The sequence below is a fragment of the Pseudonaja textilis genome, chromosome Z (genome assembly GCF_049901715.1).
Source record: "Pseudonaja textilis isolate UNSWEBS1 chromosome Z, rPseTex1.2, whole genome shotgun sequence".
Lineage (NCBI taxonomy): Eukaryota > Metazoa > Chordata > Lepidosauria > Squamata > Elapidae > Pseudonaja > Pseudonaja textilis.
In genome coordinates, this window is record NC_142008.1 from 91666265 (window position 1) to 91691183 (window position 24919).

The 24919-nt window shown below is 42.4% G+C and overlaps 1 protein-coding gene across 1 annotated transcript in view; it reads left to right on the plus strand.

The window, feature by feature from the left end:
• The window catches only part of GSDMA (gasdermin A), a 38138-nt gene extending 17697 nt beyond the window's left edge, over positions 1 to 20441 (plus strand). Inside the window, exons 5-9 of the mRNA XM_087917517.1 lie at positions 9175 to 9213; positions 13485 to 13666; positions 16336 to 16486; positions 17994 to 18067; positions 19138 to 20441. Of these exons, the coding sequence (XP_087773643.1) occupies positions 9175 to 9213; positions 13485 to 13666; positions 16336 to 16486; positions 17994 to 18067; positions 19138 to 19380 (689 nt within the window). The 3' untranslated portion in view covers positions 19381 to 20441. The remainder of the gene's footprint in view (positions 1 to 9174; positions 9214 to 13484; positions 13667 to 16335; positions 16487 to 17993; positions 18068 to 19137) is intronic.
• The last annotated feature ends 4478 nt before the right edge of the window (positions 20442 to 24919 follow it).

Here is a 24919-nt window from a genome sequence, read left to right on the forward strand (position 1 = left end):
TGCTGACTGCTAGTTATTACTTTACTTGTTTCTAGATGTTGGCAGATCTCAGGGGTGGGATCCGACGGGGTTAACTATTGGTTTGGTGATTTACAAGATTTGGTGATTTACTATGTGCATTTCCTGCATGCTGTGTGTGCGTCTGTAAATCATCATCAGCCTGGTACCTGGACAGCTGAGCAGCACTGCATGCCAAGAAGCAGCCTTTGAAAAAGTACTTTTTTCCTGCTTTTTCAACTATAGCTGTGCCTCATACGGCAGCTGAAGTTGAAAACTCAGGAAATAAAGGTCAGGTAAGAGCCTGGGTGGGCAGGTAGGCAAAAACATCAGCAGACATAGAACCGGTTCTATGTCTGCTGCTCTTCAGAGCTACCGGTTCTACAGAAGTGGACAGAAGCGGTAGAAACCCACCACTGGCAGATCTGTTTTTTTATTATCTTTTCCAGTCTTTTCCCAGGTATTGATGTTAGGCTGACTGGTCTATAGTTTCCTGGGTCTGTTTTTTTTTTCCTTTTTTGAAGATGGGAACCATATCAGCTCTTTTCCAGTCCTTTAGGAGTTCCCCAGTGCTCCAGAGTTTTTTAAAGATATGGTGCAGTGCTTCTGAGATGACCTCTGCCAGCTCCTTTAAAACTCTAGGATGTAATCCATCAGGCCCTGGTGATTTGTGTTCATCAAGATCAGAGAGGTGTTCTCTTACAATTATTTTGCTTATTTTAATTTATTTCTGGTCTGTCTTTTACAGTTATGTTTTGGGTGGGTTGAGCTATAGTTTGTTTTTGCGTGAAGACTGATGCAAAGAATGAGTTACGTAGTTCTGCTTTTTCTCTGTTGCCTTTTACTTCCTTTCCGTCTTCTCTCTTTAGTCGACCGACTGTTTCCTTGATTTTTTTCTTGTTATTTATATGTTGGAAGAAACTTTTTTTATTATCTTTGACTTTTGTAGCAAGTCTTTGTTCGTTCTGAGCCTTTGCTATCCTGACTTCGTCTCTGCAGATTCTGGCCTTAGTTATATGTCCTTCTTTCCATTTTTTGTACTTGTCCTTTTTTTCTTTCAATTTGCCAGAGAGATCTTTGTGCAGCCATGCTGGTTTTTTCTTGGATTTCTTGTTATTCTTTCTCAGAGGTATTGTGCTGATCAGGGCTTCTATGATCATACTTTTCAGAGTTTCCCAAGATTCTTGGGTTGTTTTCCCCTTTAGGATTTTCATCATGGAATTTTTCCCAAGTTCTCTCTGAATTTATTAAAATCAGCTCTTTTAAAATCGAAGACTCTGGTGCATTATGTTCTATTGCTTGTGTTTGTGTTATGTTGAATTCTAGTATGACATGGTCACTCTCACCCAGGCTGCATTTCACCCAAGGTTCCTGCAGTTTCAACTCCTTCTATCACTTCCTCTCTGTTTGTAAGAATTAAGTCCAGTATGGCTGTCCCTCTAGTTTCACCGTCTACCTTTTGGACAACAAAGTTGTCAGCTAGGTTGGTTAGGGACTTATTTGATTTCTCACTTGGTGCAGAATTAGTTTTCCAATTGATATCAGGATAATTGACGTCTCCCATAACTATCGTTGTGTGTTTCCTGCATATGTTTGTTAGTTGCTTGGCAAAAAGGACATCTATTTTTTCTGCTTGATTTGCTGGCCTATAATATGTACCTATGACCATGTCATTCTTTTTTTCTTTTATATTGACTCATATGCATTCTAGGAGGTTTTCATCTTTGGTTTCATGCATTTCTGTAGCAATATAGTGGTCCTTTACATACAGTGCAACTCCATCTCCTCTTTTATGGGGTCTGGTTTTTTTAAATAGTTTGTACCCTTCTACCAGTATGTTCCAATCATGGGTTTCATCCCACCAAGTTTCTGTTATTCCAACTATATCATATCTACCTTCATATATTCATAGTTCGAGTTCACCCTGTTTGTTCCCCAGACTTTTTGCATTTGTATATAGGCACTTGAGATCTTTATGTCTGACACTTTGTTTACTGTCTGCATAACTTGTGTTGTGCCTGTCTGCCCCTACTTTCTTGCCACCTGTTTGATTAATACACATGGTATGGCACTCACTATTAAAAGCTTGGTTTTGGTTGACAGGAAGATTGATAATCTTACCTGCACAAACATCTATTTTGTATGCATTCGTATCATTATTAATTTTAGATTGATGGGGACAGAAATGTTCTGTTTCTCCATAGAGCTGCTACGAGCATCCAGAGTGGGAGGTGCTCCAGTCTCGGCTCTCACAGGCTGAGCTTGAATTGAGGAACGCTCCTCCCCATCACGTGGTCCCTCATAGCGTTCCCCAGTTTTAGCTCAGCCTCGTGACAGTCAGGCTGTGTTTTCTTGAGCTCTTGGCTGATTCAGGTTTTCTCTGTAGGATTTCAACACCAGGTTGGACCTTTGATTTGATTATTTCTGCGCAGTTGCCTTGGGGTCTATAGCTCCCTACGGGAATTTCCCCCATCCTGGGGGTGGGGGGGAGTTTTTAATCTTTCCTTTTGGGCAGAATTCCAGCGCTTTGCGTTGCTGGTGCCCCCCCACCCCCCTCGCCTACCACTTTGTTTGCTCTATCGCTGAGCACCATTTCGTTCCTGCCTCGATCGGTTGTTTCCCCCCCACTGAACACCCGTAACCAGGAGATACATCTACCCCCTGTTCCTCCCATTTTTGGGCCCTTATAGGCCTCTTCAACACTGGGAGAGTGACCGCCGCTGATAGCCCCTCTCGCAACTCACGGCCACCAAATTTCTCACTAGGCAGATCCCCGGGGATTGCTTAAAGCTGTAGCTCGTTCCCTCAAGGTTTTTTTTGAGGGTTCCCGAGCCTCCACAAGGTCCGTTGGCTCCGCAGCCATTCTCAGCTGGCGAAGTAGCAGCACTTCCAACCCCCCCCCTCCAGTCTTCGTCTGGGGGACAGCTGCTGTAGGCCATCAGACCACAGGCCTGGCGTTCTTTCGGCTAATTGGTCTCCACCTGCACCGTACAACTGCTGCTCCCTTCGGAGCAACTTAAACCGCTCTGATAAGAGTAGCAATGAAACTGAACGGGCAATAGGCCCAGCTTCTTTATATATTCCAATTCAGTCCGTTTTCAAAAAAAAAAAAAAAAAAGAAGGAAAGCGAAATAAGGAGAATGATTAATGATTAAATGATTGATTCAATGGAATATTTAAATAAATAAATAAATAATTTTTTACACTAAAAGGGAGGCGTGAAACAACTGTTGTGATACCCGGCCTTGGTGTAGGTCGCACTCAGACGAGCCAACCATCTCATACTAACTTAAATAATTTTTTTCCAGCTTCTTTCTAGATGGCAGATGACAATTCTTCACGTGGCCCTTCTCTGAAGGCCAAATCCAAAACAAATTACCTGCGCAAACAGGCACAGGAGACCTCCAAAGCCTCACAGAAGGATGCCCTCATACGCCACAAGGCATTAGAGAGGGAAATAGACAGGCGGTCTAGAAAGTCAAGCTCCGTGCCTCTGGTCCTTTCTCCTGCCACACCCTCAACCTCCACCCAGCCCCCTCCTCCTGCCTTGCCTGCTCATTCTTTGGCCTCGGTGCCTAGACAAGCTCCTGAAGCTACTTTCACCCCCACTGCTGCCAGCTTGCGCCAGGAGGAACCACAGGAAGATTCCATGGCGAAATCCCTGAGAAAATGAGATCCTGGATGGAGTTTGCCATCCACCAGGGAATCGCGCAAGGTCTCCAGCAGATGGCCGGTCTGGCCCCTCGGCCTGCGGCCTCTGAAATCCAGGCTCCATCTGTCAGATCGCTCTCCAGGTCGGATGCTTCACATGGTCAGGTACTCTCCCAGAGGGAACTGCCTCTCTCTCATGGGGTAGAGGAGGAGGAGCAGGAACACGATCAAGGGGACCCGACCCATTTCGGGGAAGAGGAGGACCTTGATTTGGGGTCCATGATCTATAGCAAACCCCTCTTGGGGGCAGACCCAATGGAGGGGGAGATGTCAGAGGATGAAGGCCTCACCCCGGACCAGCCCACCTTTGTGGGGTTGTTTAAACCAGACCTGTTTAGGTCCATCCTTTTCAAGGCCAAAAATATTTCAGGCCTGATCTCCCAACCCCCCCCCCTGAGCCTGCAGCCTCGGGGGGGGCACGACTCCATCTTTAGTCAGCCAGTGGTAGAGACCGAAGTCATTCCGGTCCCACCTATCTTTTTCTGATCTGGTTTCCCAACAACTGGCCTCTACAGGGGCACCTCCAGCCCCCTCCAGTCAGGACAAACACTTTTTCAACCTTGACCCTGACTTCTCTCTCCTGCTAGACCCCCCCTCTGTTGACGAACCCATTGTGGGTTTGGCTTCTTCCTCGACCCCTAGCAATGCCTTAGAGGCCCTGAAACCAGAGGACAAGTGAGCCGAGCTGGCCTTGCGCTGGGCCCACCAATCCGACGCCTGGGCCATTAGATCGGCCACGGCCACATCTTTCTTCACCAGATCCTCAATCAGATGGCTCCGCCAGCTAAAGCAACATGTCCCCATGTCCAATCTCAGGGTGCATCAGGACATCGCAAAGCTCACGGCCGCGGCTGAGTTCTCAGCCGACGCCACTTATCAGGCTGTGAAATTCTCCACCAGAGCCATATCCTCACAGGTCACAGCTCGCTGCTTGCTCTGGCTCCGTCACTGGCAAGTGGACATTAAAAACAAAGTGAAATTGGCATCTGCTCCCATTTCGGGAGGTAAATTATTCAGTCCGGTCCTTGATCCCTTGCTGGTTGAGAGCCATAACAAGTGCAAATACTTCCCCTCTCTTTTTCAGAGGTCCGACTCCAGAGCCCCCCCCTCCTTTCGACGAGGATCCTTTCATTCCTCCTTCCAGACCTCCTTTCCCCCCAGATACCAGAGATCTCCCTCTTACAGGCCACCCCCATCACAAGATCGGGCCGAATCAGCCGAGAGGTCCAGAAGGGGTGGCTCCTATAAAAGGCCCTTCTGGGGATCTGGGAGCAGGCCCTTCCGGTGCTCCAGATAACTCAACCCTCTCTCTCCCCATCGGTGGCCGTCTCAGGTACTTCGCCAACCGATGGGAGGCCTCTACTACTGATGCATGGGTCAGGGACACGGTCTGTTTTGGCCTTGCCCTTGAGTTCCAGTCCCCCCCTCCTGATTTCTTCATGTCCTCCTCCCTCTCCAAAGACCCTGCCAAGCAGGACCTCATGGACGTCAACATCAGTCACCTCCTCGATATAAAAGCTATTCAACCCGTCCCCGTCGCTCAACGAGGACGAGGTTTCTATTCCCATCTGTTTGTAGTGCCCAAACATTCAGGGGGTTGGAGGGCTATCTTAGACTTAAAAAGGCTGAATCGCTTTCTAGCCCCCCGCAAATTCAAAATGCACACGTTACAATCAATACTCCTGGGAACCAGACGAGGGGACTGGCTCACTTCAATTGACCTCTCAGAGGCGTATTTGCACATCGCAATTCGACCCTCTCACTACAAGTTTCTACGCTTCTCCTACAATAAACAACACTTCCAGTATGTCGTGCTTCCCTTTGGTCTGTCTTCCGCTCCCAGGGCCTTCACCAAGGTCTTGGCAGCCCTGGCTGCCCACCTTAGATCCCTCCCGGTCTATCTCCACTGCTACCTGGATGACATCCTCATCCAGTCCTCCTCAAAAGATCAGGCAGAGAGAGACACCAAACTCACCCTTGCTGCCCTTCAGGACCATGGGTTTCTGATAAATTGGAAAAAAAGTCACCTTTCCCCTTCTACCCAGCTAACCCATCTGGGGGCGGTGATTGACACTATCCAGGAGCTGGTCTTCCTGTCCCCAGAAAGGCTCCTTAGCATTCAACAATCTATCAAGCTCATTAGGCGTGCAAAAAAGGTGTCTCTGTTAGACTTGTCAAAATTGTTAGGCAAGTTGGTTTCATGTATCTCTGTTATTCCTTGGGCCCGTTTCACACCAGATCCCTTCAATGGTTCCTGCTTCCGCATCAGCGATCAGGAAGGAGCAACTCAAGGCTCCTGGTCAGAGTCCCTCCAAGAGTCCTCACATCCCTCCTTTGGTGGACCAGACCGGCCATCAACAAGGGCCACTACTTCAAAGAGCCCAACCGGCTGACCCTCACCACAGACGCGAGCCTCTTCGGATGGGGCACTCACGTCCACTCTCTCTCGTCCCAGGGCAGATGGTCGACCACAGAACGACTCTGCAGCATAAATTGGTTGGAGCTCCACGCTGTTTACCTGGCACTTCGCAGTTTCCTACCTCAGGTACGCGGGCGCCACATCCTGGTCCTTACAGACAACGTCACGGCAAAAGCCCATATCAACAGGCAAGGGGGCACCCAATTGATACGGCTCATGAGAGAGGCCGAACGCCTTTGCCGATGGGCGGAAGCAGACTATATCTCGGGGGCTCTAAACATGCAAGCAGATTGGCTCAGCAGAGCCACCCTAGACCAAGCAGAATGGTGTCTCCACCCATCCCTATTCAGGGAGGCAGCCTCAATCTTCGGCCTTCCCAAGGTGGACCTTTTTGCATCCCTCCTCAACGCCCAGCTACCAAGGTTCTTCTCCAGGTACCCCTCTCACGGGGCAGAGAACCACAACGCCCTGCATTGCCCTTGGCCCCAGGGCTTCTTTATGCCTCCCCCCCCCAACCCTTATCCCCAGGATCATCCACAAACTGATCCTGGAGCAAGCGGAAATTCTTCTGGTGGCCCCTTATTGGTCCAGACGCCCGTGGTTTGCGGACCTCCGCAACCTCTCAGTGGCCCCCCCCGAAGGATCCCACCCGACAAGATTTCTCTGTCCCAGGGCCCACTTGCACATCCGAAACCCCAATGGCTCCAATTAGCCGTCTGGAGGTTGAGCGGGACCACTTAAGGAGAGAGAAGTTTTCCAACCAGGTCATAGACACTATCCTGGCAGCCAGACGGCCCTCGACCACATGAATATACAACGCCACGTGGGTTGCCTTTCGTAATTGGTCTCACAAACTCCAGATCAATCCCCTCTCTCCCTCCATTGCACAGGTCCTGGATTTTCTTCAAGAGGGCCTCAACAAGGGTCTATCCCCTAACACCCTAAGACAGCAGGTCGCGGCCCTGGCAACCGTTATTCCCACCGGTAGTGGGGGTTCCCTCTCTCATCGCCCCCATATCCGGGCCTTCCTTAAGGGAGCTTCCAATCTGCGCCCCCCAACTGTCCACCGCTATCCCACCTGGGATCTCAATAGGGTTCTTGTTTCCCTTACCAAGCCTCCCTTCGAACCCATCAGGGAGGCCTCCCTGCAGTTCCTGACACTAAAAACTGTTTTTCTTGTGGCTATCACATCTGCTCACCGGATTTCGGAGATAGCAGCCCTCTCCATCAGAAAGGATCTTTGTGTGTTCCATTCGGATAGGGTCGTTCTCCAACCTGACCCCACCTTCCTACCCAAGATTAACTCAGCTTTTCACAGAGCTCAGGAGCTCATCCTCCTGAACTTCTGCCCCAGACCTTCTCGGGAGAGGGAGAGACAGTGGCACACTCTTGATGTGTGGCGCGCCCTAAGGATCTACATCAGACGCACCCAGCCCTTCCGGAAGTCAGAGGCATTATTTCTGTCCTTCCAACCCAAGTCGCTCGGTCACAAAGTGTCACCTGCCACTGTTGGCCGTTGGATTAGGGCCGCCATTTCTAAGGCATACCAGGCACAGGCTCTACCTGTTCCCCCCAGCATAACTGTGCACTCCACCAGGAGCATGGCTACCTCGGCCGCATGGGCCACGCAAGCTTCAATAACTGATATCTGCCGGGCTGCCACCTGGGCATCCCCATCCCCTTTTATCAGGCATTACAAAATCGATGTGTTCGCCTCGGCTGAGGCCTCTTTTGGCAGGCGGGTCCTTCAACGGGTCCTTGAGGTTCCAGAGGAGATTCCGAACCAGACAGGATCCCTCCCATAGGACTCGCCAAGCTTTGGTATGTCCCACTCTGGATGCTCGTAGCAGCTCTATGGAGAAGGGGCATTGGTTCTTACCTGATACGCTTCTTCTTGTAGAGCTGCGTAGAGCATCCAGCCCCACCCCTTAGTCCGTCTGGTGGGGAATCTTGTTTCGGCCAATGGATTAGCTGTTAGTTAGGATGAGAATAAGGCCTTTCCTTCTCGTCTTCGCAAAACTGGGGAACGCTACGAGGGACCATGTGATGGGGAGGAGCGTTCCTCAATTCAACCTCAGCCTGTGAGAGCCGAGACTGGAGCACCTCCCACTCTGGATGCTCTACGCAGCTCTACGAGAAGAAGCGTATCAGGTAAAAACCAACGCCCCATCCATCTCTGTCCCTGCTGTTCAGTTTAAATTTTTATCCAGGAAATCTATGAATTTAATGCCAAGTAACCCAGTCTCTTTCTTTGATGGATGCAAATCATCTCTTTTGTACAGTTTTTCATTGGACCAGCTGCAGACATCATGACTAATAAAACCAAAGCCCTCCTTTTTACACCACTCCTTTAGCCACACATTAAACTCCGTTACGCACTGGCCTTTCCCTTTTTGTTCCTTGTATACTGGTGGAACCTCTACAAAAGAACCAAATACAAAAGATTTGGAAGCTATTTATTTTATAAAAAAAATTGAGTTCCACTAGTATACATTTCTTCTTACTTTCTTGCTTCCGATTATTAAACCATCCACTCCTTTATGTCAATGAAAACTCATTCATCCAGGCCAAAGGGTCTGAAGGTTGAATCATGGCAACTGGACCAAACTTTGTTAATCTGAGACATTTCATTGCTATCCAAGCAACTTCATCAGTCAGAGCAAAATTAGACCAAGTCAGAAAATCATTAGAAAGTACCAACTCTTAATCCTGTTTGCTTTGATTTTCATACTTTGGAAGTATATATTTTTTACATATATACCATCTTAGCATTGTTTTTCATCCCTGCTAGGAGCTATTCTCACCAGGCTACAGTGAGACTGCATAGCAGGATTTGGAGGCAATAACAGGATCCTGGTGATAATTCACCCCTCTTTTCAAAAAATGGGAGGGAGATTTGGATGTAGAATTAAGGTGTTTCTTTTTTTTTTAGTGTTAGATTTCTTTGAAAATTTAAAAATTACTGATGTTCTTCTTCCAAAAATTTGTATACCATATTGTTAGCTAGCATAATATAAACAATTGAGTTTTCCTAATTTTTACTTTAGGTATTTGTTATTACTCAACTGACAAAACAGGAACTTTTGGTAAGTGTACTTCAGCCATTTTATTTTACTATTTTAATAAATATATCATGATATACCTGAATTCTTTGTTCTGTTACTGCTTCTAAAATAGACATCACTATCTAGATCAGGGGTGCCAAACCCGTGGCCCGAAGGCTGGATGCATCATGTGCTGCCCATGCCCACCCCAGTTTTAGCAAAGGGGGGGAAGTTGCAATGCATCATGTAACAACAGTATGACACCACAAGTTTGACACCACTGATCTCGATGAAGAATCCTGAAGCCCAAAGCACGCCTCTTCCAAGATTATTGTCATAGCAGCAGTCCTCTGTAATAGGCAAGACTACAGAAATGGCTGGCTGGCTGAACATCATCAAATGAACTTACATGGTTGAGGGAGGACTTGAACATTAAACATTAAAACAAGAATTTATCAATTAAGCACTGATAACATTCAAAATAAGTCAGAGGTTTAAAATAATACTATCTGTTCACTTTCATAAGAAAAAAGTAGGCTGTTATAAATCCATGCCCAGCTATAACTACAGGAGCACAAATTCTCATTGGGAGAGAAAAGGAAACTTGGTATATCAAACTTAAATTAGGCATATTATATGTGTGTGGTTTTTAAATCATAAAAAAGCCTAATCTTGCCTTTACTAAGACTTAGCCTGACTCATTGACCTCTAAGAAATATGTGGAAAAATATATGAAATTATGCACTGTAAAGATTGCTTGGAGATGGGAGACATTTCCAACATAATCTCCCTTGCATGGATTACCCGTGACTATGTAGGACAGATGGGGAAGAAGCTAATCACCAAATTGCAAGAATACAAGCAAGCAAGATTAGGAGACCCAAACTCATTGTTGCCTCACATTACAATAATCACCGACAGACATTCAATTTTGCAGCTACTAAGATTGTTGAATGACCATAATAGCCAGAGAAGTGATTGAAGCCTAGGACACAGGGCCCCTCATCAATCAACAGAAGTGCTGATTTACCCCCAGTTTATCCAGAACTTAGGAGTTGGAATTATCAAGTCAAGGAGTTTCTTGACAACACAAGGAAACAAGAGCCAACAACTTAATAGCCAGCCATCAACTCCCCAATCTACATCTAAAAAGCTACACATAACAGGCAACATATAAATACCACACATGGAACATCCCAAAGCATACAGAAAAATACCTGAGGATGGGCTCCAGCATGAGTTAAAAAGCTCGTAAGGCAAAACTCTGGCCCCTATGACTCAGATTGGATCCTGAAACATTATCCTGGGACACATATATTTGGCTTAATTTGAGAAAGACTTATTCCAGGTCCCTGGCTTTAAGATAAGTGAATGAAATATTGTAAATTTATAAGATAATATATGAACTTTTTGAAAAGTTGTGTTTGGCACATCATTGCTCTAAATCTAAAATATGGGATGACAAGAAGTGTTCTTTATATGCAGAAGTGTTCTGTCTCGCCTTTCCTCTTTCCCAAAAGATGAAAGAGTACACACACACACAAACACAGGCAGGCAAGCTGGCTTGGACTTCGCAGAGTTAATTCTTTGGAACTGATAATATTCTTGCCATTCCACCACGTCCTGCCTGTCAAGTCCGAACTGGCAGCAAATAAAGTTTTACTCACAGAGATAAATGATTCTTTTACTTCATAAAAATCACAAGGTAGTCCACAAAATAATCATTCACGAAGAAAATCTGAAGTAAGGTTAAACTTTGTCCCGTACAAAGTTTAAGGAGAAAACACACCCACTTTTATTCCCTGTGGGGTGTGGCTCAATGACTCAGCTCACTCTCTGACCCTCCCACGCCTCCTACGTTGCTGCTCATGTTTCTCCCTACGATGCTGCTTGGGGTCAAGCCAATAGTCTTCCTCTTCACTCCCTGTCAGGGGCTGCTCCGACATGCCTTCCTCCTGATTAATCTCAGGCTGTTCCTTTCGGTTGTCTGATGGAACCTGAGGCATTACAGGGAGGAAGGTCCTGGGGAGGAAGGCATTCCCAGTTCCTCCCCCTCATCTTCCAGGTCTTCTTCCTCTGACAGCATAGGCTCGGGAATCAGGGCCACAACACAGAAGTATGTAAGAAAAAAAGTAGATAAGAAAGTACAGATTTTTTTCAAAAAATTTATTGTACTGGATGGGAAGTTAAACTAAACTGACAGGTCTGAGATTGATATTGTTATCTCATTCTATTTCCTCATTTTATTCATGTAATTCTTTTGCATTTCAGAAATACAAATTGCGTCTGCAAGTGCAGGTAAAATCTTTTTGGTCTTTCCCTTTCATTAGTCTTTTATATACATACTTCATTTCAGAGTTCTCTTTGCTATTACGTGAGTATGTTTAGCAAGTCAATCAAGCCTAGTTAAGCAACCATGGTAAATCTAAAGAGTTTGCTAAGTTCAAAGTGAAAAAGCCTGCAATAGATGCCTTAAAACTTTAGCAGCTATTTATACGAGTTACCTAGGGAAGTATTATGAATACTAATAACCATTTAAAATCTTGCTAGCTAATACAAAATGTTTCTATTGATTACTAATAAAAAAAAATTCTTTTCTTTTTAGATTTTTTTAAAGATATGGCCGTGAGGCTGAGCTATGGAAAGGGTACATTGATTTCTTCATTTATATTGAATTTTATGGAAAACAGATAATGGGATTTTTAAAAATGTATAATTTTTTTAAAAGAAAATGATATAATCTAATACTATGGTAGGAGTTATCAATTTCCTGGAAATTCAACTTCATAGCAGAAAACATGACATATTTTGGTCAGTGCTCATGTGCAAGAATGGGGACAGTCAATATTAATATTTCAAAAGGACCCAGTTACAAATGCAAGCACCAGAAGAATTAAGAGCCTTGGGATTTTTTTTCCCAACTCTAGTTCTTTATTCCCTCAAAATTTCTTTTCATTGGCTCTCTGTCTTAATACCAAACATGAAGTCAGAAATATGCTTATGATGTTTACCGGGGGAAAAGATGCTTCCATAGTATACCAGTGTAATTAAAATAAAGTATTTTGCATTTTCCCCCTTATTAGAACCAGAAAAGAACGGGTCTATGACAATTCGCCACAGCCAGCCCATCATGACCAACCTGCCACAGCCAACTCGCCCTGGCCAACTTGCTAGAGGACAGCTCACCACGGCCATCTCACCAAGGACAACTCGCTGCAGGAAAAGAGTTACACTAATATCAAAGAAATGGTGGAATAGAATCATTAAATAAAGGATGAAAAAGAGGAACAGAATTAAAAGTGAATGGCAAAAATTAAAATAATATTTATTTTAAATAATTAAATAGAATTGTTAAAAATGTTCTGCAATGAGTTGTCTTGCAGTGAATTGGCCATGGTGAGTTCACCCACTGCAAGTTGGCTGTGATGAGTTGGCAGTGGCAAGTTGGCTGTGGTGAATTGGCAGTGGCAAGTTGGCTGTGGTGAGTTGGCCGCACTGAATTTGCCACAGCAAATTGGTTGTGGCAAGTTGTCCCATTCCCAAAATCTTGTCCCCCAATATGTGTCTTTTATGGAGCTTGATTGAAAGTCTGTAATTTCATTTGAAGCAGGGGATGAGTCTTCTAACAATAGCTAATGCCTATCTGTTTTGTCTACTATGGGCCTTATGGGATCAAGACACAAAAGATCTAACAACACAGGTTCCTAGACAAAACACAACCACTTGCATTTTCACATACTCTTTTTCACTACTCTTCTGCACAATTACTGCTGCTCTATTACTGCTATTCCAATTACTACCCTTTGTGAGTACTACTAGAGGAAAACATTCCTTTTTAAGCTGCTTTATTTCTGCACGCAAACATATGCCTCCTTCTTTCTTTTTTTCTCTCTCTCAGACATACCTTCAAGCTGTTTCATTCAAAGCCTTTATAATCAACCTTGCCATCCTGATGCTGGGGTGGGGGTTTAAAGAAAAGGGAAGAAAGCATCATAGATGCTAACAATTTTCTGGAAAGCCTGCTCTCTCACAATTAATAATAAAATACTAAAAATAATAACATTCAACATGATTCATTCAGAGACCAAATTGTAAAACATATAGAACTTAAAAGACTCTGCAATGATATTATACGCTGGCAATATTTATTACTGGGCTCAGTTAAAATAAAATAATATCCAAATTTTTATTTTTTAACTTTTTTATCCTGCCTTTTTTCATATACAACTTAAGGTAACGAATATACTAATTCTCCCTTTTCCTCCTGTTTTATCCACATTTTTTTCTTCTCATATTAGCCAGGAAAATAACAGAAAACACAGATTTTGACACTTTCGTCTCTGTTTGGAAAGGCAATAAGAAAAACCTTCGAAAGGAAGTTGAGAAAGAATATGTACCATTTTCTTTAATGTCTTCAAACCTGCGTGGCAAATTTCTAACTAGTTTTGTGGTTTTAATGAAGAAATCTGACCTTTTGGAAAAACTAGAGCTCCAGGTAAAGAAGTTTCTGTTGTTAATATTGTGGTTCATTTATTTTGCTTCTCATAGATCTACATAATTGTGGCAGCTGTATATGACCTACACAAGATTCTATTGTTATATAATTGCTGACTTCTTCAAAGTTTTCTCACTGAAGAAGTCAATAGGTGAACTCTCTTATTATGCTTCCCTATTTGTCTCCCAATCAGCAATTACGTTTTAATATTTGAGATATAAAATTTTTCTGCTGCCATTACCAAATTTATTTGTTTATTTACTTACTTACAGGGTTTATATGTCTTGTATAATGATCCCAGGAAGCTTACATCAATCAGTAAAAACAAGAATGAAAACAAAACCATTATTCTGTCCTCTATAATTACTGACAATGTATAAAGGCAGATAGGTAACTCCACAAAGCATTCATACGAAGTCTTTTTATTGGTTCATCAGGCATTCTCAATAACGCATGGTTATGTCGAGATTCATGTCAATGTCCAACTCTTTGCATAGCTGACTTTCTGGTGTAAAAGGATGGTAATCTTTCATTCCCAAAATGAAGGAGCAAGGGGGTGAGGCAGCAGCATGTTGCTGGGTTCCAGGCAAGAGTGCAGAAACCTCCCCCAACCCACCAAGGGTCAATTCAGTGACCAGTTAGGATTACAGATGTGGCCACATGACATGGACTACATTTCCCAGGATACCTTAACTACATTTACCATGATGCATTCCCTTTGTATTTCTTTTCACATTTAGATCTTAAGTAGACCAAACACTTTTCATAAAGCCAGTAAAAAGTTTTCTTTATCATTAGGTGGTGCTCTTAATTCAGTTTCCACTTTCCACCTTTTAGTTTTCTGCTTTTTTAAGCTTTTAATAACTTCACTAATTCCCAATTATTTGCTGTTATTTTCTTTTTGAAATAGTCAATTTCAGCATTTAATCAATACCTAATTAGTGCCAAATTCTGTATAAGTATCCAATTCAATTTCTTAATCTGTTATAGTTGAACGTTTTTCTCTAAATTATTTCATATCCATTTAAATATTTTCCAAAGTCCAATTTCTTATGTTTTCAATATTTCCTCTCTCTTTCAAATCGCCTCTTCTACAATCCTTAACAAGAACTCTTTTCTTCTATTCCGGAGTTACCTTTTAATGTCCAGATATTTCATCTGGTCCACATACCATTCACTACTTCACCGTTCCAGCACAACCTTAGTTCCCAGTTAGCCTTCCATCTTCATAATAGCCATTTTGAGGCTACTGCTACAGTCCATCTTCAGAGGGAATGTTCCTAGCTAGGGAGGGGAGATGCGGCTCCCCTTGACCTGACAGGCAGTCTCCCCCCTTTTCACCACCCCATAGGGTAGCTCCAGTCCCATTCGGGACCCTCCAATGGGTAGAGCACAAAGCGAAGCCGTGAACAATTGCAGACTCGGATCTGTCTTTGATGGAAGTGCCACTGGAAGTTGAGACTATTCCAAAGAGTATGGTGACTAGAGAAGACATGCCTCCAAGATCCCATGAGATGACAGTATTTAAGGGAGGGGACTCCCCAGCCTATCTCCTTTCGGAATGGACAAATAACCCCTGGGGACAAATAGTCCTGCATGTAGCCTGGTCCTGAGCCATGCTGGCATTCAAAAGTAATAACCAGCACCTTAAATTGTACCCAGGAATAATTAATAGTTACTGAAGCTCATGCAACAATGGTGTAAGTTGGATGAATCACGGGACACCCAGAACTTGTGTGGCATTGCATTCATGACCAATTGTATTTCTAGTTGGCCTTCAAGGGCACCCCCATGTGGAATCATTTGCAGTAATGCAATTTGAAGGTGACTAAGACATAACCAAAGCCTCCTAGTGCAGAATTGGCTCACAAGATGATTTTTTTCCAAAGGCTCTATGATGGGCAGAAAAAATAATCCTGAGGGACAGGAAGAAGAGCCAAGACAACCAAGACAACTATTAGGTCAAAGACATCTGAGCCTAGCACACAATTGTAACCTGAGTAAGCATCTCAGACAAGAGTTTTGAGTGTCCACAAAGATAAAAGAGAAGGAGGGGGAGCACACTGATATTTTTGCAAGATTAATGTCAATTCTTCAAGATAAACTAGACCACATTAGAAAACCAAAGTCATGAATTATATTATTTCTGTTACCATAACTTTATAATAAGTAGCATTAGCATGCATGACTTTTCTAGTCTGGTTACCTTAAAGGGCTGCCATTTATCCTTGCAAAAAAAAATTTTACTTAATTTTTGGGATTATTGGGTTCTAAGACCTAAACAACTGCCAGGTTTTCCAACTCTCGGGTATTACTGTTTCTCTCAAAAGAGCATTTGGGGGAAGCTCAAGAAGATCTGGCAGACAGGAAGGAGGAAGTTACACTGGGGGACTGCCAGCCTATCAGTTACCAAAAATCACAATATCCTTTTTGCCCAATGCTAGAAAAGATTTTGAAAAAAATGTCTTACGTTTCCTCTGTCACAAATTTAAAAAAGCATTTTCCCCTGTGGTTCTTAAGATTTATGTTTAAAAATTTCATTTAAATTCCCAATGAACTGAATTCAGATTCAATTCTCACATTACAGTAACCCATCCATATACATATGTACCACCAAGTCCATCTGTAAAATATTATTTTCCTGCCTATTTCTCCAACTTGAATTCTAGCTGGAACAGGTTCTTGAAGATCCTGAACAATTCAGACTAAATATGGACGAATCAGAGTTTAAGGATCTGATGGACAACTTGCAAGATGTCAAAGGAGCCATTGTCACTGAACTTGCCGAGGCTACCCTCTATTTTCTTCAGGCTCTTGATGGTAAAAATAGTCTCTTTCAAATTACAATGGTCATTAATAATTCACTAACTTTCAGCCTAAGAGCAAGTAAAATTGGAAGACAAACACATCTTTACAAAATTCTCCCTCTCTCTCTCTCTCTCTCTCTCTCTCTCTCTCTCTCTCTCTCTCTCTCTCTCTCTCTCAGGAAGAGAGGTGGTTAAGAAATGCAAAATATAATTAAATAAAAAATTGTAAGGTGTTTTTGTACAAATATCTATATGTTGTTCGAGTGACTATAAACAAGACTTATTAACTGATCAGATAATCAATTAGCTGTTTGGCTACCACTTCCTGGACTTGTACCTTAACCAACTTTGCATGGAGGCTGAACAAGCTAATACTATAATTTTCAACCAAAACAGAAGAAAGACCTTAGAAAACAATTGCACCATGACCCAATCAGAGCAGGACCACCATACAAGGGTGTGGGCAGGAATGAGGGCAGGGGAGAGAGATTTCCAATATCATTGATCCTGCTTTAAATAAACCCTACACATAATCAGAGTGTTATGTCCCAAACAGATTGAACATCTTCATCTGGAAATGCATAGGTATGCCAAAATCTGCTGAAGTCTATTGAAGCCAGAAGAGGGTCATTTTTTAGTGACCCTAATCGGGACTGTCAATTCACTAATTAAGTGAGGCAGTTACCAGTGAAACCTCTGTCATGCTTATAATCTTACCTCACCTTCCCTTTGCTTTATACGCCTGCAAATATTGTGAATGCGTGGATTAGTCAAAAAGTTACTTTTTTTCACCATTGTAACTGCAAATAGTTGCTAAATGAGGCAATTACTAAACAAAGACTATCTGTACATTTCCATAGGCCCATAACTGGATGGGCAGACATTGTCATACATAGCATAAAGAAACCTGAAGACTTGTCCCCAAAAGTTTTCTTAATGAGTAATCTTTATTATAAATAAATGTTACAGTTGTATCTAAGATTAAACTGAACAACAAAAAATTCAGAAGATACAAGGGAATGCAACTTTAGACATGGGTGGAATCCACCCATAATGCTAATTCATAATGACTTTACATACTGTATGAACACTGCTATTAAAATAAACCATGTTTAAGGGCCAATAAACTTGGTTAATCACTTGATCAAAATTTATTAAATGATTTTTCACTTTGTGAATTCACAATGGCTGAATTCACATACAGTAGAAAGATAGAAACATAGGAGCCTGACTTAATATGATACTGATGTAACTGACCACTGAAAGGTAAATTGCAAGGAATCAGAACAGCTATGTGATTTAGTATGGTTAATCCAGTTTCATTTATTTATACCGGTAGCACATTCCAGCTTAGAATTAACTATAGATAATGTAAGGGGTTATTCATTCAAACTGATCTAAATCATCTGTTCCAATTGAGAATAAAGAATTACTGCTACAGAAATGTTGGGCAGTTATTTTTGATGTAACATTTTCTAGAACAGACCTATTTTCTCATTATTTTTTTCTATAAAATCCAGAACTGACAGAATTCCAGATAATGCTCCTGATAGAATCTGTGGAAAAAAAGATTGTATCCCAGCAACTGAACCTGGTAAGAGAACTTAAAGTAAAAATAATTTTGCTTTTGTGAACATTCATTCTTCTCTGAGGCATTAAGATATTACACGTGAGTTTCCTCTAGCTCACAGATGAGAAACTCAATTGCGTCATGTGATGTCACATGACGTACTGTGACTTTTTTTGCCTTTGGGGAGGCAGGGTGGGCATGGCCTGTGTGTGATGCATCCGGCCCACGAACTGCATTTGACCCCCCCTGCTCTAACTGAACTAAGAGGCTATATGTACAAGGCTTCTGCTTGTTTATTGTAGACTTTTAACAGCAATGCAAAATGAACTTTGGGTTTCTATTGTATTTGTATGCTAATAAAACATTGAGGCATACAGAAGAGATAGTCCTCACCTTATGGCCACAATTGATACCACAGTTTCTGTTATTAAGTAGGGCAGTTACCAAGTGAGTCACACTCAATATTATGGTCAATTGTGTGACCCAATTTTATGACTGATTTTATCACCACTTTTGCCATGAATGTTAAGTAAATCACTACAGTTGTTATGTGAATCCAGCTTCTCCCATTGACTTACCTTCTTGGAAGCCAGCAGGGAGAATGGCAAATAATGATCCCATGTCTCTAGAGCATTGCAAATGTTGTTAAATACATGCTAAGTGTCAAGCACCTGATCTCTGATCATATGACTGTGGCAATGTTGCACTGTTGTAGGTACAAGGACCAGTCCTAAGTAATTTGTTTCCAGTGCTGGTGTAACCTTACAGGATTGCTAAACCAATGGGTACAACTGAAACAATTTTTTGCTATGCAAACTGTTTCAAATCCAAACATTTTGAGATTGAAATAGATCATTTTACTGTTACCACACCGGTAGTTCATGCTTAGAATGCTTTCAGGATCCTCAAAGCAGAATTGCATCACTTCCAATAAGACTGAGGCAATTACAAGGTTACAGCATTCAAATTTGAAATTTATTCTAATAGAATGCCATATACACACTGCATTTTATATTGGCCTCAATTGATTTTCAACGTGTATGTTACTGATCAAGTACTGCAAATTCTATTTTATTTATCTTTTGTTTCCAAAGGTTGGAGGGATCCTAGACAAATATTTTTGGAATGAAAAACAGAATTTCACTGTGGAAATCCAGCAGTTACCTGAAGAGGAATGGGATATAACTGGAGCATTAATTGAAGAAATAAGTGGAATATCTATTCAACGAAGTGGATGCACTGTTACCGGATCTATACCCCCTGATTCTTCCTCAAACCTCTCTGCGCTATATGTGGCTCTATTTGCAATTGATCTTCTATCTAAGAAAAGTTTTTAAGCCATTCTTGTAAATCAGAGCATTTTTGCAGATAGAAAAGAATCATGCACAAATGCAGCAGTTTAATATACTCAAAATGAAAGTTGTAATCTGATAGCCTTATTTGAAAGGAAGCTTGCCTGAGAATATCAATTTATATTAGATAATTACTTCTTGCATTCAATTTTCCATCACTGCTTTCACACAAAATTCTAAATCATTTGGAGTTTGGCATAGTAAATTGTTCAAACTTAGATTAGGGCCAGTCAGAAACCATTACCATGAGCCATTGTGGTGCAGTGGTCAGAGTGCAGTACTGCAGGCTATTTCTGCCGGCTGCCGCAATTTGGCAGTTCAAATCTCATCAGGCTCAAGTTTGACTCAGCCTTCCATCCTTCTGAGGTGGGTAAAGTGAGGACCCAGATTGTTGGGGGCAATAGGCTGACTCTCTAAACCATTTAGAGAGGGCTGTAGAGCACTGTAAAGCTGTATATAAGTCTGAGTGCTATTACTATTACAGTGATTAAAATAATCACTAAATATAAAGAGAAAAAGAAAAACTAAGAAAAACTAGATTTGCAGGTAGTCTTTGACATAAGACCATTCATTTAACAACCATTTGAAATTGGGAACTGCTGAAAAAAGTGAGTTATGATCAATCCTTGCACATACATTCAGACTGGATTTGTTTAATGCGCATGTGATTCATTTAATGATTGCAGCAAAATGATCATAAAATTGGGCAAAGCATATTTAACAACTACATTGCTTAGCAAATAGACAGTTCCAATTATGGTTGGAAGTGGTGGACTACTTGTATATGATTTCAATATAAAATTAATGTTCTTAAACATATTATTAAATCTAAACCATAAACACATTGTCCCATCTTCTCATTTTAGAACATAACACATTTCAGAAATGGATAAAGAATCACATTTTAAATCTAGTCCTTATTACATTGGTGTAATTAGTTGTACAATACTTCTATCACAATATATCTTCCAGGCACCTTCTCCTCAATTCATGTCTTATTGGCAAATATAAAATAAACAGTAAAACAGCCGCTCCTTTAGCAAGAACCACATGACTACGGAAATAATTTCTCCCCATATATAAATAATCCGGTTTTCCTACTGTGTTTATGTGTATTACTTCCTGGATGGGGGAAGAGATGGGAGCAGCAGGCAAGTATGCTCTCTGCTTAACTAAGATTAAATTAACCTATTCTAATTGTTAACTGCTTTTAAGGCTATTTTTCTATCATATCTTAGTCTTCAAATTTTTATTTTTATTTTTAAACCCTTTACATTTTTGAAATTTTTGCAGTGTGATCACTAATCTAGTTATATTTCAGCTATGGTTTAGCTGTATTTTTAAAAAGCCCGAGCTGGGCCTCAGCTATAGGAGGGCCTTGCTGCTGCTTCTTTGTTGTTGTTCGAAAGATCTTACTCCTTTAGCTGGAAGTCTAGCAATGCCTAGCTTTGATGTGATTTCTCTTATCTGATTTATTCTATTTTTATCCACTATTTTTATTATTTTATCATTTTTATTTACTCATGTTCCCTGCTCTGTCGGGAGGGCAGGATCCTTGGTATATACATGTGAGGAGCTCTGCCATTGTTTGCATCAGGACTCATTTCTTCTCAACTCCCGATTCCTTTTCCTCTGGATTTAGGACTTGTTTCAGTGACTAGACTCTATGCTATATTACACAGCTCCCCCTCTATTGTTCTACTTAACATAATGAAGACAAGAAAAAGGAGCAGATCTCTCACTGACCTGGTTCCTCAACTTTCTTTGAAGCAACCCAAGATTGAGGACTTGGTTTTAGCTAGGCCTCTCAGTTTGAAAGCTCCTGCTCCCTTTTGTCTGGCTGCTGTTGTCGCCATCTTCCGACGGTTGAGGGCATTGGCCCCCGAGTTGAGAACAAAGGCTTATTTAAAACTATGGCCCCCAACCAATCCTTAAATGAGCCCACCCTTACAGAACTTTTGGCTCAGCAGTGTTTCTTGGTTGCAAAAACTATAGCGAGCATTCAGCTCCAGCTTGATAAAATAATAAGTACTTTAAACTATTTAGTTTCCTGGACTACCAGTGGGAGTCCTGGGTTGACCGCTCGGCAGCCCGATGCGGTGGCAGGGTTCTCCCTGCCAAGCCTCAGCAAAAGCACTGGCCAATGTAATCCTACCAATAGTTTGAACTTTACATTTTTTGATGCAGTCACCTGGTCTTACAATCAAAACAGATGGCCCTCATCATTAATCCCATTAATGGCAACTTACCTCACTGGGGTTCAACACAGCTGGTGAGGGGCCATATATTAGATATTGGAGCTAAAAGCTGATGATTTGAAGAAGGTTGAACTTTTACCCTCTCCTGAATACTGCACTAGAGTGCTACTCAGTTTTGACAATTCCAACACCCCAAAACTATTTTTCAGAAGAGGATCCATGTTAAGATCCTTCGGCATTCTGCCAAGAAGAGTCTTCAAAGATATATCGATTAAGCCACTCTTGAGTAATTGACAATTTGTGAGTGGCAGGAGATTTATTGCCCCCAAAAGATCCTCAGCAGCACATATTAATGTGCCAACCTTGAATGCCATCTTGGATACTACATCACGTACTAATTATACATCTATTCCCGCAAAACCTCCAGTTGGCGTCCTCTCAGATGGTAGCCTGACTGTCCCTCCTACAACTGGTCAAATTAACCCCTTGCAGCGAGTAACATCTTCCCAGGAAGCTTCCCTTGATTTGATCAGCTGGGAAGAAATGGCCCCAAAGGAAGCGACACCAGCCCAGGGCATCCAAGATTCTTTAGTAAATAAATAAGCCCCAGGTCAGTGCTTCTGGGATTCCATCTATTTATGAGATTGACTTATGTCAAGACAATTTATGGAACCAGGAGGAGACACAGCTCTTCAACTCCTTTTGTGTGCTTCCACAATCAGAAAGGGCCCAAATCATAAAGCATCTGGATGCAGTCAAATCCAAGCTCTGGAGTCTTTCACTACCTGTTAAGGATTCCCTTGGACTCCAGGGAGTCTATACTGATTTACCAATGGAAGTTCCCTTGGTGCTCCCTCCAGAATGTCTAATTCATAAATTTGAAGATCCAGGGCTACTTCAAACTCCATCTGTTGATGCTGCTGAATACTTGCCAGCTAAGCAACCAATTAATGCCACAAGTACAAACGAGTGCGCTTAGAGCCCTACAGCCCCATGAACAAGGCTCTCTTCCCCTCCCTCCTTCCCTGCCTTTGCCTCCTAAGAGGATGATCCTGCCACTTAACAACGGGTGTATCTTTTTGGATCCAAAGGGCGCTCTGGGAAAAATTAATCACACAGAATGACTATTAAATCTGGCAAAAAAAAAAAAAACCTGCACGCTTAAGTGCCTTTCATAGAACATAGCAGGCTGGAGGAGAAGGTGTGGCACCACAGAATTTGCCAACTATATTCACTCATTTGATGTGGTCCTGCTTCAGGAGACCTAGGCATGCAATAAGATATCCCTTACAGGGTTTACGGTCATTTCCTTGGCCACTACCAGACAATCTATGACAGGAAGGCCTAAGGATGGTCTAGCTTACTTGGTCTTTACTTCTTTGAAAGTGGACAGTGGAGCTGCCTCCCTGAGGCTCTTTAGTTATGGTACTCCTAATTAAGAGAGGATGCAGCAAACTGTTAGTGTTCAACATTTATCATCCCCCAACGATGAGGCAAGCTGATACTAAGGCTCAATGGGGTGTGCTGGAGAATTACATTACTTGTATGGAAACTAAATTTCCAGTGCTGTACATCCTTATAGGGGGCAACTTTAATGCCTGATTGGGAGTCCAAGTTCCCCCATCGATTGAGGCACTCTACTCCCAAGAAACCCCCCAGGCCATAGGACACCTGATTTCAGCCAGACATTCTAAGGATGAATTAACAAATTTTGCTGGCATTCAGTTAGCCCTTTTAGCAGCCCAACACAATAAGATAATTCTTAATGGGAGTACCCTAGGTGATCTAGCTGGTGAGTTTACTTTTAGTTCCTCACATGGGAGTAGTGTTATTGATTTTGTGCTGGTATCCCAGCTTCTTAGAAAGGCAGTCCATGCTTTCTATATAGACTGCCTTACAGAGAGCGACCACTACCCTCTGGTTACAATCATTGGGCTTTCCTCAAATATACATCTCCCTAGGGGTCCCCAGATATTTGATCCCTATGTGGCCTCGTATACAAGGAGGATCAAATGGTCTTCTAATACTGAAAGAAAGTCCCACTCCTTTTTATCATCTCTGGAGTGTCTCAGCCTATACAATCAGGCTCTAACAAGTAGTGGCCCAGGGACAATCTCGGCCTTTGAATCACTAATTAATAGTGTTCAAAGGGAGCTAAGAGCCGTCCATAGGCCGAGAGGTCCATATCATTCAAGAAGTAATTCTTGGTTTGACAAAAAGGTTTACCTGCTCTATCGTAATCGAGGGGATAAATGCCCACCAGAGGACTACTATCGCTTGAAGCGGGAGGGAGGACTAATTGTTAAGAAAAAGAAAGCTAAAGAGATAGAGAAGTGGGATCTACTTCTCTCCATTCAGCAGAAGAACACTCGATTATTTTGGTAAATTGTTGCCAGCTTCTTGCAGGGTCATAAAGAACTCCCCCTCTGCTGTATTTCTAACAGAGATTGGGAAAACCATTTCTTGGCAATTTTCCAGGCATCAACAAGTTCAACCGTGCTTGGGCCACAGCTGCCTCCTGCAGTTCCTGACTGGCAACCCATGATTCATGCTGAGATTACCGAGCTTATCTCCAAACTCAAGTCAGGCAAAGCCCCTGGCCCTGATGCTATACCCCCTGATTTGCTAAAATCCCGAGAGTTGGATTCCTCTCTTAGCAAGACTCTTTATGCATATTAATACCTCTGGCAGGATCCCTACCTCCTGGAGCTTAGCAATTATTGTTCCAATTTTTAAACGAGGATATAGGAACAACCCAGCCAACTATCGCCCCATAAACCTGCTCTCCATCTTTGGAAAACTGTGTGCTAAATATCTCCAATGTAGACTCCTCACTTGGGTTGAGGAGTCTAATATTATTGGTGCTGAACAGATTGGGTTTCAAGCGGACTGTGCCACATTGGACCACCGCTTTGTCTTAGCACACCAGGTCAATAGATATACTACCATACCAGGTGGCAAACTTTTTACTGCTTTTATCGATCTAAAGTCAGCATTTGACTCAGTCCCTAGGGGATTGTTGTGGTCAAAACTGCTCAAAAGTTCTATCAATAGACGTCTTCTGTTCCTAATTAGATCCTTGTACAACCAGACCTTTAGTCAGGTCAGATGTGGTTTGCAGGGAGAACTTTCAAATTCTATCCCGATTAAGAATGGAGTAAGGCAGGGTTGTGTTCTGGCTCCTTTTTTGTTTAATTTATTCTTATCTGACTTGGCCTTTCACATTGGACATATTGAGTCCCATGCCCCAAAGCTGTCAACTACAAAGATCCCGCTTCTCCTTTATGCTGATGATGAGGCCCTCCTTTCATTGTCAAGGCCAGGTC